General features: G+C 44.5%; 1 protein-coding gene across 2 annotated transcripts; it reads right to left on the bottom strand.

The window, feature by feature from the left end:
- Positions 1–347: 347 nt before the first annotated feature.
- On the bottom strand, positions 348–9,173 carry LOC120302130 (zinc finger protein 737-like). 2 transcript variants are annotated; one of them, XM_039330051.1, is made up of 6 exons: positions 8,693–9,173; positions 6,455–7,053; positions 6,160–6,292; positions 5,894–5,982; positions 4,478–4,604; positions 348–2,922 (listed from the first exon to the last, which is right to left on the bottom strand). In XM_039330051.1, the coding sequence occupies exons 2-6, from the start codon at positions 6,857–6,859 to the stop codon at positions 1,310–1,312; spliced, it is 2,367 nt and encodes a 788-aa protein (XP_039185985.1). In that variant the 5' UTR covers positions 6,860–7,053; positions 8,693–9,173; the 3' UTR covers positions 348–1,309. The 2 variants fall into 2 exon arrangements, with proteins under 2 accessions (XP_039185985.1, XP_039185984.1); XM_039330050.1 differs by lacking the exon at positions 8,693–9,173 and adding an exon at positions 8,509–8,682.
- Positions 9,174–14,895: the final 5,722 nt, after the last annotated feature.

Genomic DNA, 14,895 nt, shown 5'->3' with positions numbered 1-14,895 from the left:
CTTCAGTGACTCCATCCAGCCACCTCATTCTCTGTCATCCGATTCTTCTGCTGCCCTCAATCTTCCCAGCATTAGGCTCTTCTCCAGTGAATCCTTCCTTCTCATTAGGTGGCCAAAGTACTTGAGTTTCAACTTCAGGATCTGACCTTCTAAAGAGCAGTCGGGATTGATCTCTTCTAGGACTGACCGGTTTGATCGCCTTGCAGTCCAAGGGACTTGCAGGAGTCTTCTCCAGCACCAGAGTTCAAAGGCCTCAATTCTTTTGCACTCAGCCTTTCTTATGGTCCAACTTTCACAGCCATACATTGCAACTGGGAAAATCATGGCCTTGACTATACGTACTACAGTTGGCAGGGTGATGTCTCTGCTTTTTAGTATGCTGTCTAAATTTGCCATAGCTTTCCTCCCCAGGAGCGTCTTTTAATTTCTTGGCTGCAGTCCCCATCTGCGGTGATCTTGGAGCCCAGGAAAGCTATTTTTATGAAACACTGAGGAAAAATATTATTTCTGCTTTTCTTTAAGACTTTATACTTTGCTTGGGGGGGGGGGGAAGGAAGCCAAAGTAGGGTTAATCCTATCATCTGAAAGCTCAGAGTAAACTGCACCCCAACAGACTCTTGGAAAATCTGGGGGGTGACTCCCAAAGCATAAGAGGCTTTATGTTGACCATCAGCCTTGACATCACAAGGGAAATCATTAAAAATACAAGGGAATAAATATATAATGTATACTTAACATGTTGGCTTTGATATCAATAAACTTAAAATGGTAAGGAAATCAAATGTACTTTTTTTTTCCTGGACCCACTGGCTGTAAGGTTGAACACTGCTTATCATTAAAGACCACATGCAGGTAGTCTTCAGCTTGCGATCAAAATGTATGTGGCTGAGACATTTATTAAGCGAGTTTTGCCCCATTTTACCAGCTTTCTTGCCAGAGTTTAAGTGAATTACTCCAGTTGTTAAAGTTAGTAACATGGTTGTTAAGTGAATCTGGCTTCCACGTTGACTTTGCTTGTCAAAAGGTCGCAAAAACTAATCCGCATGATCTCATAAACCGTTGTGTGAAAAATGGTCATAACTCCCCGTTCAGTGCCATTTTAACTTTTAACAGTCATTAAATAGACTGTTGTTAAGTCAAGGACTACCTGTATAACCTCCGGGAAGAAACATTGTCAACTTTCTAACCTATGTGGTCATCTCTTTTTAAGGTGAAGTAACAAGAATATTCTCATTGAAGCATTTGTTTTTTCCGTGCACTTTCTGATATGGGCAATCAAGTCACTAGAATGAAAGGTCTCACCCCGTTTTTAAGCATTTATGTAGTTAAATCCCATTGTGGCTCTCTTGTGGGAAGTGAGATGACAACTCTGTGTAAAACACATTCCACATTCTAGGCATTTATATTGTCTCTCTCTTGTGTGGATTGTTTTATGGGAAGCAAGAGTGCTGGGATGATTAAACCTTTTCCCACACTCCAGGCATTGATAGGGTTTTTCCCCTGTGTGAATTCTTTTATGGTAAGTAAGGTAACTGCTTGTCCTGAAACTCTTTCCACAGTCCATGCATTTATAAGGCTTCTCTCCTGTATGGATCCTTTTGTGGGAAGTTAAAGAACTGTTTGTACTGAAGCTCTTTCCGCACTCAGTACATTTGTATGACTTCTCCCCCGTGTGGATGGTTTTATGGGAAGTAAGGGTATTGGAATGAGTGAAGCTCTTTCCACATTCCATACATTTATAGGGTTTCTCTCCCGTGTGGATCCTTTTATGGGAAGTAAGATCTGTGCTCCTGGTGAAGTTCTTTCCACACTCCAGGCATTTATGTGGTTTTTCTCCTCTATGAATACTTTTATGTGTTCGAAGGTTACTGGAGTGATTGAAGCTTTTTCCACACTCCATGCATTTATACGGTTTCTCTCCTGTGTGGATCCTTTTATGAGAGGTAAGGCTATTGCATCGGCTGAAGCTCTTTCCACATTCCATGCACTGATAGGGTTTCTCCCTTTTGTGGATCGTTTCGTGAGAAATAAGGCTTCTGGAATGACTGTAGCTCTTTCCACATTCCAAGCATTTAAACGGCTTCTCCCCTGTGTGAATTCTTTTGTGGGAAATCAGTGTATCATTCCGTGTGAAACTTTTCCCACACTCCATACACTGATATGGTTTCTCCCCCGTGTGGATTCTTTTATGATAGATAAGGCTACTGCACTGGCTAAAACTCTTTCCACATTCCATGCATTTATATGGTTTCTCCCCTTTGTGGATAATTTCATGAGATATAAGGCTTTTAGAATGACTATAGCTCTTTCCACATTCCATGCACTTATATGGTTTCTCTTTTGTGTGGATCCTTTTATGGGAAATAAGTATGTCATTCCTCGTGAAGCTCTTTCCACACTCCGTGCATTTATATGGTTTTTCCCCTGTGTGAATTCTTACATGAGCAGTAAGTTTATCATTCCTTGTAAAGCTCTTTCCACACACTACACATTTGTATGGATTCTCTCCAGTGTGTTTCCTTGTATGGGAAACAAGGTTACTGGCATAGTTGAAGTTGTTTTCATAGTCCTTACATTTAAATGTGTTCCCCCCCATCTCATCTCCCCAACAAGGAGGGGAGTTTTGATTATACCTGTTCCCTTCCTGTCTCCATTCACATGGGCTATTGAAATTTGATTGTCCATCAAATACTTCATGACAGCCTAAATACTGTCCCATCCTCTCTTGATTAAGATCTTCTTGGGTCAGCATATCGTAGATTTCCAGAGATAAAGGAGGAGGATTTATTTCCCGCTGATCATTTAATTGGATTCCGTCTTCACTTTTCGATTGCCATTGATCCTCTTCTCCCACTTCAACTTTTAAAATCTGTATTGGTGTCTCTCCAGATTCCTGGTAAATCTCATTCTTCTGCTCATTGCCTGTTTGAGAGAAAAACACAGTAGCAAAAAATTCCAGCTAAACTACATATTGAAATCATTCTCTTTTTTCTTCTAAGTATTTCACATTTCATTTTAATACAAAGATCCCGAATTCTAACAATGTTAGAGTGAGCAAGAAAATGTTTTCTTTATTCACTGGTTCACTAGTGCATGATTCTACATATGGCCCCTGACCAACTTTGCTCCAAGTTAAATAATCCAAATCACCATCATTTTTTTCAACAGAGCAACTTCTCTCTTCTCAAATTAATTTGGTCTCAACTTTCTGGCTCCAATCCAGCTTTACAATATTGTTCAGATTTTGAAATCAAATTACATGATTTTACATGCAGTCAGATGACACATTTTTGTAAGAGCCATTTCCTACTGACTTCTTTCTTTAAACTCCATATAATTCCAAACATGGTTTTTGATTTTTGTTCACAACCCTCACAGTGGATTGGTATTTAATTTTGGGGGGAAAAAAACTCCCAGGATCCCTTCCCTAACTGCCAGTAGAGATATTTGGCTTTTGACTTGTCAATGATTCATACAGTTGTCAGTTTGTCAGATGATCTCCTGGTTAGGGAATATGATGAAAGAAACAAAATATATTCCTTCTTACTACTTGCCATATCCAACTACAGTAGCTCTCAACTTACGACTACAACTGAACCCAAAATTTCTGTTGATCATAAGACATTTATTAAGTGAGTTTTGCTCCATTTTACGACCTTTCTTGCCACAGTTGTTAAGTGAATCCCTGCAGTTGTTAAGTTACTAACAGAGTTAAGTGAATCTGGTTTCCCCGTTGACTTTGTCAGGTTACACAAGGTGATCACATGACCCCAGGGCACTGCAACAGTCATAAATATGAGTCAGTTGCCAAGTACCTGAATTTTGATCACATGATCGGGGGGATGCTACAATGGTCTTGTGAAAGTCACATTTTTTCAGTGCCGTTGTAACTTTGAACAGTCACTAAATGACTTGTTTTAAGTTGAGGATTACCGTAGTTCCCTGAAAATAAGCCTTAGCTTGATTTTTGGGAATGGGCCTAATATAAGCCCTACCCCAAAAATAAGCCCTAGTTTTGGGGCGAGGCACACACCTAAAAGTCAAGCTGGGGGGGGGGTGTGTGGAGCTGCCCCACGTGTCCTGCACCCACTTGCAGCGAGGCCTCTCCTCGCCGGCCCACTTCTGAGGCATCTTCTGCAGCCAGGCCTGCATTTCTCAGTCACAGGCCTTTCCAGAAGGCCACTGCAGCAGAGAACCGAGCTATGGATTGAATCCATAGCTCAGTACTCAGCTGCAGAGGCCTTCTGGAAAGGCCTGACTGCGAAATGCAGGCCAGAATCCCTCTGCAGAATGAAGCTGCTCCTTTGACCAGAAGTGGACCAGCTGGGTGGGGCTGTTGGGGCCAGAGATGAGTAAAATATCCCTCAAAAATAAGACCTGGTGCCTCTTTTGAAGGCAAAAAAAAAAAGACCCGGGCTTATTTTCGGGGAAACACGGTACCTGTATTTGGACAAAGTACAAAGAGGGATTTTTTTACCCAGAGAAGCCACATTCCTAGACATCTCCAGCATGACTTCCCCGTGCAGAGCTTTCTGATCAGAATCTAGCAGATCCCATTCCTCCTCGGTGAAGCAGATGGACAACTCCTTGAAGAATATGGAACCCTGAAAGAGAGGCAAAAATTCCTCATTAATAGGAAATTTGGGAAAGATGAAATTCTCTGAGACCTATCAAGTGGTGACATTCACTTTTTCCTGGCTGTTTTCAGAATTTGAGGGAGTAAAAGGAAAGGTTTCCTTCTCCATCCTCTCTCAACATCATTAGGGTCCGAAAGGCTGATTAACTTCATTGCATCTCCCAGAATTCAGTCCCTGTGAAGGCCCGAATCACAGATTTTTCTGGACTCATCAGTTCCAGCTCTGCCTTTCAACCATCAGAACTGCTCCAGCTCTATCCTTTGCTTGGAAAGGAACTGATCAAGAAAAGGATGAGCTATCACAATGGAAAAACGGCTGCAAAACTTGATGGACTTAGCAGAGATGGCTAAATTGACTTCCAAGTAGAACACAATTCGTTTTGTTTCTACTTGGAAGCTGCTTTTGGACTTTGTGCTTAAGGTAGAAAAAAATGAAACTCTGATTTTAAGTTTTGCTGATTAGAAAGAATTGTTGTTATAGAAATGGCTAATCTATTTTATATATGTATGCATGTATGTATATGTATATGTGTGGATATAATATATATATATAAAACAGTTTTTATATCTATATCTATCTATCTATCTATCTATCTCTATTTATCTCTCTCTCTCTCTCTCTCTCTCTCTCTCTATCTATCTCTATATCTATATTATACACACATACATATAAATATACATAAAATAATTAGCCATATATATATATTATGTAAAAGTAAATGCTACTACCTTGTTCTACTGCACCAAAAAGAGTCAGAAGTCATTACTTTTTTTTCTCCTTTTCCCTTAACATTTTTTTCTCTTCTCCTTTTCCTCCCTTATTTTCCCTTTTTTTCCTTCTTTTTGTATTTCTGTACTTTATATTTTAATAAGCTAATAAAATATTTGAAGATATAAGAAAAGAACATGCCACGCATGGACCCCTCAGGTGGAAAGAGTCTCATGTTGGAACAGAGGTTGAAATGGAGGCAGGAGATAGCTTAGATCAGTGGTTCTCAAACTTTCTAATGCCGTGACCCCATAATACAGTTCCCCATGTTGTGGTGACCCCCAAGTGGGTGTGGCCACTAATAAGAGGGAGTAGGACAGCTAGGGAAAAGGGAAAAAAATGGCGGACAGCGTGGTTTGGCGACCCCCGTGAAATGGTCGTTTGACCCCAAATGGGGTCCCAACCCACAGGTCGAGAACCACTGGCTTAGATGCTTCTTGTCCTAACCATATTTGCACTTTTTGGGGCACAGGAAAATTTCCTCCTACCTGCCCTGGAAGCCCAATGTCTGCTTCTGCTTCATCGGAAGGAGATGTTTCTCCTACCACCTGCTGGTATGCGATTCTGTTCTCTGCATCTGAAAGAGGGAGGAAATAGGTATTTATTTAAAAGAATGCTTTACCAATTCAGGAAAAAATTAGAAACAAGCGTTATTGTAGCACACAAAGCTATGAGTTGATTTTAAAAGTTCAGGAATAAAACCCACGGAGTACTCTTAAGAATTTCTCTGCATCAGAAGGGATCCCTCACTTACCTGGTGACATGTCATGATTCAGATCCTTTGTAGAGATTCCCCCCAAGAAATTGTTCTGGCAAGGACTGAATAGATCCCTTCTTGCCTCAGGATGCTCAGCAATCGATCCCTGAAAGGGTGCCTCTATCTGCAACTGTGGAGAAGAGCAAAGAAAGATATTAGAAGTACCACATGTGGGAACACAGAACAATCCACCTTCAAAAATATTTGTGTGTGGAAATAAGAGCCATGTAAAAATGCCCCAAATATTCCACACTGGCATTATTCCCTCACTTGTAAACAACTAGATTTGCACCTCTCCTTGCGTCTTCTCCTCCACCTGGCTCAGGAGGAAGCCTTCGGCCAGGGCCACTGCCTGGGAACTGGTCTCGGCTCCACATTCCCACACCCAGTTCCCCATCTCCGGAGGCAGGATGGCTAGGAACTGCTCCAGGATCACCAGGTCTAGCATCTGGGCTTTTGTGTACTTTTCTGGTTTCAGCCACTGATTGCAAAGATGATGGAGGTGGCTGCAGAGTCCTCGGGGACCTTCAGCATCCTGGTAGTGGAGCTCCATGAAGGGTTGTCTCTTTGCACGGAAACTGACTGTTTCTTCAGTCTGTTTTTTTTGTCCTGCCCGTTCTTGGTCCATTGCACTGCTCTTCCTATGAAGAGGATCACAAAGTGTCAGTCCTTCCCAAGCTGGTTTTCCTCTGTTCATTTTCCCTCTGCACTCCACATGCACCCTCCAAGCAGGGAAAGTCTTCAAAACTTCTTTAGTTCACGGAACTGGAATTTCACAACAACTCTGATGAGAAATTGAACGGTGTCATTCATTCATCTTTGTTGCTCCACTCTTTTTATCTCTGTACAAGGAAGACCTTTCTTTAGAGGTACAAGCTGCTTATTCCTAACCTGCAATGAAATAATGGAAAAGAGCATCAGTCTTTTGAAGACTTCCTTCCAAGGTACGCCTAAGGCATTGCCACAAAAAAGAGGGATTGAACCTATTCTCCAAAGCATCTGAAGACAAGACAAGAAGCAACAGATGAAAACCAATCAAGGAGAGAACTAAGGAGAAACTTCCTGACAGTGAGAACAATTAATCAGTGGAACGGCTTCCCTCCAGAAGTTGTGGGTGCTCCAATATTGGAGGTTTTTAAGAAGAGATTGGATAGCCATTTGTCTGAAATGGTACTACAGGTAGTCCTTCACTTACAACAGTTTGGCTAGTAACTGTTCAAAGTTACAATGGCACTGAAAAATGGGACTTGTGACTTTTCATAGTTACGAACTTTGAAGCATCCCCACGATCATGTGATCAACCTTTAGATGCTAAGCAACTGGTTCATAGTTATGACTTTTGCTGTGTCTCAGGATCATGTGATCCCCTGGCAAGCAAAGTCAAGGGGGAAGCCAGATTCACTGAACAACCAGGCTACTAACTTATTAACTGCACTGATTCACTTAACAATTGCGGCAAGAAAAGTCGTAAAATAGGGCAAAACCCGCTTAAAAAATGTCTTGCTTAACAGCAGAAATTTTGGCTTAATTGTGTTCATAAGTCAAGGACTACGTGTATAGGGCTTCCTGCCTGAGCAGGGGGCTGGATTAGAAGACCTCCAAAGTCCCTTCCAACTCTGCTATTCTTTTTGGGAACTCCTGCCTTTTCAAGCTTTCTCGCAGAGCCCCTTCATGAAGGTGGATATTTTTTAAACTCAGATCCGAGGGGCTTCTTTGGGCAGATCCAGCAGAGTAACTTCCCCAGGTCAGCATCTTCCTGCTTGAAGGGGCCTTGAGGCCCTCAGTTGATACCCGAGAGTCAGGGAGCTGCAGCCTTGGAGCTCGCTCCCTGGATCTGCTGCGGGAGGCCCTGGGGAGAGACTCCAGCCACTCCAGCCGGGAAGGGGCACTAGCCACAGTCTCTCCAGATTTACGGGTGGCAGAGAGCAGGCCAAGAGATCTTCCCCTCTGAGATCCACCCCCTCTCGTAACTGCGCACCCCGCACTCTCAAAAAACAACATATAATCATACACATACATGCACCCACATATACATATGCGCTTCCTGTCTGTTTCTGTCTATACACACACACATAAACATATAAACACACACACATATATATATATATACACATATACACACATATACACACGTATACATATAAACATACACATATAAACATATATACATATACATACACACACACTATATATATACATACATATACCTACACATATATACATACACACTCACATACACACGCACATATATACACACACACCAACACATACATATATTAATTACAGTATAGGATCTACAGCGGGGGTGGGGTGGGGGGCAGAAGGGCTCTGGTCGGGAAAAGGTACCAGGGCTCGCGTGGAGCAAAGGGCGCGCCGTTTCCGCCTCCCCCTTCCCGGGAGGAGCCACAATCACTCCGGATCCACGCGTGTCAGCGAGCAGAGAGGGAGTGGCGGCCTGCTTGCTCCGCCCAGACTACAGTAGACGATTCCTCCGCCAATAGCCAGAGCGAAGCCCGCATTCCGGCCTCACCTGCGTCACTCGCCCCTCGAAAGCTCCAGGAGAGGCGCTCCCGCTTCCGACTCCGCCCACGCCCAGCCTCCAAGCAGGACAGACAGCCGAGCCGCCCAACCGCCCGGTAGGTAGGCGGGTCGCTTTCGCCGTGAGGATCCCGCTTCCCGCAGCCAGGCCGGGATTGGTCCAAGGGGCGGACGATTGGCCAATGGGTGTGCAGCGCGGTTGAAGGCGGCTGCGGTTGCTATGCGGACTGGGCTGCCCTTTGCCCACCCGAAGGTTCTTTTGTTTTGGCGGCAGCGGCGGTTTCTGCGCTCCTCTCAGGCAGAGAGGCAGATTCAATCTGGGAGGGCATCGAGGCAGAAGCTTCCGCGATTGCTCGGCTGTTGGGTTGTTATCTTTCCCCCAGCATTGATCCCGGCTCGCTTCTTCTCTTGGCCGCGGTGTTTGCGCTTCCCTCAGTTCCCTCAGACGGAGCGGCTTTCTAAACTCGCTCAAAGGAGGCGGGGTGGAGGGGAGGCGGGCAGGACCCCAAAGCCTCATTCGAAGGATAACGCTAAAAATTGGAGGGAGCAGTAGGAAGGACTTCCCCCAGGGAGAAGCAGAGGGGTCCTGAAGGGGTTTGAGAGGCAACGCTGAAGAGAGAAGAGGGAGATTCAGGACAGGTTCTGACCTGAAAACGAACCAATATGGCCATCAATTATTAGTCAATGAACAAGGTGATGGTAGAAATGGTGTTGCCCTCATAAATGTTTCCTTCATAGAAACAATGAGGGACAAGGGAGGCATATGAGGAAGTGCTCAAACTGAAAAAAAGAATGACCAAATGTGGGGTCCTGACCTAACAATGAACTAACAGGCCAATATGCCTGCCAGATATTGGTCAAAGGACCAGGGAGTGAAGGATGTTGGAGCAGAGAGGTTTCCTCCTGAATCTGCTGATGAAGGAACAGAGGAGTAATGGCATTGCCCTCATAAATATTTCCCTCATAAAAATACTGAAGGACAAGGGAGGCATACATAGAAGTGCTCAGACTGAAAAAGAGAGTGACAGAATGTGGGGTCCTGACCTAACAATGAACTAAGAGACCAGTATGGCTGCTAGATGTTGGTCAAAAGACCAGGGAGTGAAGGTGTTAGAGCAGAAAGGTTTCCTCCTGAATCTGTTGAAGGAATGGAGGAATATTTAGAAGTATGTGTGTCAGAAATTTCGTTGTCTTATTGGAGGCGGCCAAGACCCAAAGCCTCATTCAAAGGATAATGCTAGAACAGTGGTGGTGAACCTATGGCATGTGTGCCAGAGGCGGCACTCAGAGCCCTCTCTGTGGGCACATGTGCCATTGCCCCAGCCTTGCCTCCCTCCGTGGCCCCTTCCTCACCAGCAGCCTCCCCACAGGAGACTCACCCCCGAGCACGGCCCATGTGGAGCAGCGCAGGCAAGGACATGGCAGCTGGGCAGCGGGGACAAGACTCCGCCCTCGCACCCCGTTGCGTGCAGTTGATGCTTTGGAGCGCTGACGGCGTGGCTGCCATGACGCTGCTGGGCCACCTGGGCAATCTGGGGCAGGCCATGGGGGCGGTGGGTGGCCCTGTGGGTGGAGAGGGTGGGGTGGGCTGGGGGAGGGTGGGGGATGGGACAGGTCCTGTTTTTGGGGCACTTGGTCTCTAAAAGGTTCGCCATCACTGTGCTAGAAGTTGGGGGGGGGGGGCAAAAGGAAGGATTCTCCAGAGAGGGTTCCTGACGGGGTTTGGGAGAATGAAGATGCCTCACTGATAACGCCGAGAGGAGAAGAGCGTGATTACTTTTCCCCTGGGTGTCTTTCCTAAAAAGATCTAAAAAGAAGCAATTAAATTTCCTGACAGAATAATTATCCAGTGGAAAGACTTGCTTCCAGAAGTTGTGGATGCTCCAAAACTGAAAGTTTTTAAGAAGAGATTGAACAGCCGTTTGTCTGAAATGGGATAGGGATTCCTGCCTGAGCAGGGGATTGGACTAGAAGACCTCCAATGTCCCTTCCAACTTATTCCTATTCTATTCTATTCCTATTCTACCCCTATCCCTATCCTATTCCTGTGAATGAGGAGGGGATTGGGCAGCCGTATCTTCATCCCAAATGGCATTCCAAGCTATTACTTTCTTGCAATGAGATCTCTCCACAGAACTCTTTGCAAGCTCCCCTTCTGCCCCTCAAAGTAAGGGGAAAAGGATTTAAGTGAAGATGAAAAGGTAGGAAAACCTTTTTTTTTAAACCATCACCATCCCTCCCAGCTATTTCTCAAAAAAAAAAAAAAAAGCGTAGGAGATAACAATGGCTTCTATTTGGGGGAATTGTCTGCATCTTCCCACCCAGAGGAGTGGGAAGAGCTCTTCATGTGTCCCAGGCAAAGAAAACATGGACTATTCAATCCAAACTGAATTTGATTCATTACAAATAATAAGAGATCAAATGGGGGGGGGGGAGAAACCCTATTCTGCCAACTGTTGGGGTCCCAGATCTTGGGATTCCCCTGGCAACCGCGGAGCCCTAAGATGATTAAAGGCCTGGAGACTAAAACATGAAGGAACAGTTGCAGGATTTGGTTTTGGCTAGTCTAGAGAAAAGAAGGACTGGAGGGGGACATGATAGTACCATTCCAGTATTTGAGGGCCTACCACAAAGAGGAGGGGATCAACTTATTTTCCAAAGCATCAGAAGGCAAGCAAGAAAAGATGGAAACCAATCAAGGAGAAAAGCAACCTGGAATTAAGGAGAAACTTAAGAGTGAGGAAATGGTATAAGGTTTCCTGCCTGAGCAGGGGGGTTGGACTAGATGACCTCTAAGGTCCCTTCCAACTTTATTATTATTATTATTATTACAATAAACCAGTGGAATAGAAGTTGCCTTTAGAAGTTGTAGATGCTTCATCACTGGAGATTTTTAAGAACAGACTGGACAGTCACTTATCCGAAATGGTATAGGATTTCCTGCTTGAGCAGGGGGCTAGACTAGAAGACCTTCAAGGTCCCTTCCAGCTCTATTCTGATTCTTTTCTAGCTACATCGTACTGGCTTCCCGCTTTTCCCGGCCTTTGTCGTCCAACCCTTCCCTTGCTTTTTCTGCAGTGGTACTGAGGCAACTTTCGCTTTCCATCCGGAGGGAGCCGTTCATTCCGGTTCCGTGCCTGGGAACGATCCTCCTGCGAACTGACAGATTTCTTTACATGCACGACTGGAGTTCTGAACAGGAGGACAGGAAGTGCGTGTCTGGCCTCTCTAGGAAAAAAAAATCCTCCACTGACACTTCCGGGAAGCAAAGACTACTAAGGAATGCTTTACAGGGACGGAGATTTGGCGAGGCTGGAAACGCGTTCTTGACGCTCTGCGACAGTATCTGGGTTGCTTCACAAGAAATGGGTGTCCTGATGCGGCTGAGCTCCGCGGTTGTCATGCACTTCTCAGGCTAGATCGCAGGGGCTGAGAAAACGGTGGGTCGTGCTTCCCCCATTGTGCTTCCCCAGGGGCTGGCTCGGTATTTATATATTCCTGAAGGTTGTAGTCTTCGCTTCCCTTTTGGAGGGATGCGGGTAATTTGTGGGACCTCAAGAGAGCGGGCAGTCCTGAGCAAAAGCATGCATTCTCTAGTCCAACCCGCTGCTCAAGCAAGAAATCCTATACTGTTTGAGACAAATGTCCAATCTCTTCTTGGCTCCCCAGCTGAGAAAATGATCTCGTGCTCAGATCTCTCATAGACTCTCAGAGCAAAGACTTGTTTCCAAAGAGAGAATTTCATTTAGGAGAAACATAGAGCCCTGTCTCCCATATGAAAAACCCTTGATTGCAGGCATTCTCCCAAACCATTAACTCTGGTTGAATGTTATTTAAAAAAATTGAAAGGGGTTGGGGTTAGGACAGTTCTCTCATAATAATAATAATAATAATAATAATAATAATAATAATAATAGTAGTAGTAGTAGTAATAATAATAATAATAATAATAATAATAATAATAAAGTTGGAAGGGATCTTGGAGGTCATCTAGCCCAATCCCCTGCTCAGGCAGGAAACCCTATACCATTTTGGACAAATGGCTGTCCAGTCTTTTCTTAAAAACTTCCTGGGTTGGAGCATTCACCACTTCTGGAGGCAGGTTGTTCCACTGGTTAATTGTTCTGTCAGGAAGTTTCTCCTTCGTTCTAGTTGCTTCTCTCCTTGATTAGTTTCCATCCGTTGCTTCTTGTCCTGCCTTCCGGCGCTTGGGAGAATAGCTTGGGGAGCTGGATGTATGCTATTTTATCTGCAAATTTTCCATCATCAAAGAGAGCTCAGTGGCCTTTTTAGATTCCTTACTGGACCTTTTCAGAAGTTTTGATTCTATAGATGGAAGAAGGTTTGGAGACCTTTTACCCATTGGGAAATTTGATTGAACATAGATGGAAAATGGATAGAAAAAGATCAAAATGTGAGGAAACAGCAGTACACCCTCTCCTTGCCAGGGAGACCAGTCTGAACATTTGGGAAAGATGCAAGCAGAAGATCCCAGATGAAGAAAAAATCAGCACTGACATCCAGCGACAAATGTTTAGAGAGTTCTGCTACCAGGAGATCAAGGGTCCCAGAGAAATATGCAGCCACCTTCACTATCTTTGCTCCCAGTGGCTGCAGCCAGAAAGAAACTCAAAGTCTCGGATGCTGGACATGGTGATCCTGGAGCAACTCCTGACCATCCTGCCCCCGGAGATCAAGAACTGGGTCAAGGAATGTGGAGTGGAGACTAGTTCTCAAGCGGTGGCCTTGGCAGAAAGCTTTCTTCTGAGCCAGGTGGAGGAGAAGAAGCAGGAAGAGATGAAGGTGTGATCCGTTTGTGGGGGTGGTAATATCCAGTCCCTCCAAACCATTTTGGAGCTGGCCATGAAATAGTCTTCTCTGTCCTTTCTGGTATTAATCATATAAGAAAGGAGTATAACGTCTTCTCAAAGCAAAGATTTTGTTGGCCTTTTTGAAAATTTCCCAGAAAAAAACCCCAAGCTTTTTTCCCACGGTTGTACATGGAGCAGAAGGGGAGATGGGATGGAAGTTGTAAATGCATTTTGTCCCATTTCTGTCCCATTTAACATTTCTGTTAAATCCATTCCTTTCTGATGTCTGCAGTTTCATGTGAAGACATTGTGTCTTAATTTGGTCAACGAATGCTCCGAAGTAAGAGGGAATCTGTTCAAACCTTCTAGGGATCCACTGTTAAGAGACATCTCCCAAAAGGATCCAGTTCAGGACAAACCACCAGGTAAGGAAGGATTTGTTTCAATGGCAAAAAGTCATCAAAAGCTCTCCAAGCTACTTTCATTCATGAGCTTCTTTTACAACCCTCTTGGCAAAATTCTAATTTTCCCAGAATATACCCTATTAAGAATTCTTTAAAAAAATCCATTTCTTCTGTCTCGATCCTCCCCACAGAGAACAAAACAATGAACCAGCTCCCACTTGGAAATCAAGCTTCTCTTTCTGGTAGAACAAAAACAGGGAGTGTCCTTCCAGTTCAGGTAGGAAGAAAATGTTCCCCATCCTCAGAACTGCATATGTGATTTAGTCAAGATGCATCTCTTCTACTGCTAAAACTATAATCTAGAGTAGTGGTTCTCAACCTTTTTAGTGCTGTGACCCCCAACCGGTCGTAAGTCGAGGACTACTCAACCGGTCGTAAGTCGAGGACTACTCAACTGGTGCAGCACCGTTTGCAGAATGGGACTTTTGGTGGGCTCAGCAGGGCAGAGACATCCTGGACAATTCCTATTGGCTTTTGAAAGCCAATAGAATTAGACTCTATTCAAGAGAGTCTATTCTATTGGCTTTCAAAAGCCAATAGAATAAAAGGGAGTAGCACAGCTAAGGAAAAGGGAAAAAAAATGGCGGACTGCGTTGTTTGGCGACCCCCGTGAAATGGTCGTTCGACCCCAAATGGGGTCCCGACCCACAGGTTGAGAACCATTGATCTAGAGAATCAGTCCTTTTCCTGACCTGTAGCTCTGTATGAATGAGCTTCACTTCATCAGCTGCCATCCAACCACCTTCCAGAATAGGAGCAGCTCTGGTGGATGCAAGAAAGAGCTCAGGGTGGGGAAGATCTGGAATGATGTTTTATTCATGCGTTCAATAGCATCAGACCCTGTGGAAATATTAATCAGCCTTTGTGACATTATTCAGCCTTTATCTCCAATGTGATTTCAGCCAGTGGGTGTGAGCTAT

This window comes from Crotalus tigris, unplaced genomic scaffold (assembly GCF_016545835.1).
Source record: "Crotalus tigris isolate CLP2741 ecotype Arizona unplaced genomic scaffold, ASM1654583v1 scf7180000024423.372371, whole genome shotgun sequence".
NCBI classification, from domain to species: domain Eukaryota; kingdom Metazoa; phylum Chordata; class Lepidosauria; order Squamata; family Viperidae; genus Crotalus; species Crotalus tigris.
Note: the sequence above shows the minus strand (reverse complement) of the source record. Positions and strands in the feature narration are given on the sequence as shown.

Coding starts and splice junctions, on each gene's coding strand:
- LOC120302130 (XM_039330051.1), bottom strand. CDS start 6,859: ATGAACAGAGGAAAACCAGCTTGGGAAGGACTGACACTTTGTGATCCT. Junction 5,983..6,159: donor GAATCATGACATGTCACCAG/GTAAGTGAGGGA, acceptor TCCCTCTTTCAG/ATGCAGAGAACAGAATCGCA. Junction 2,923..4,477: donor TAGGAATGTGGCTTCTCTGG/GTAAAAAAATCC, acceptor TCTCTCAAACAG/GCAATGAGCAGAAGAATGAG.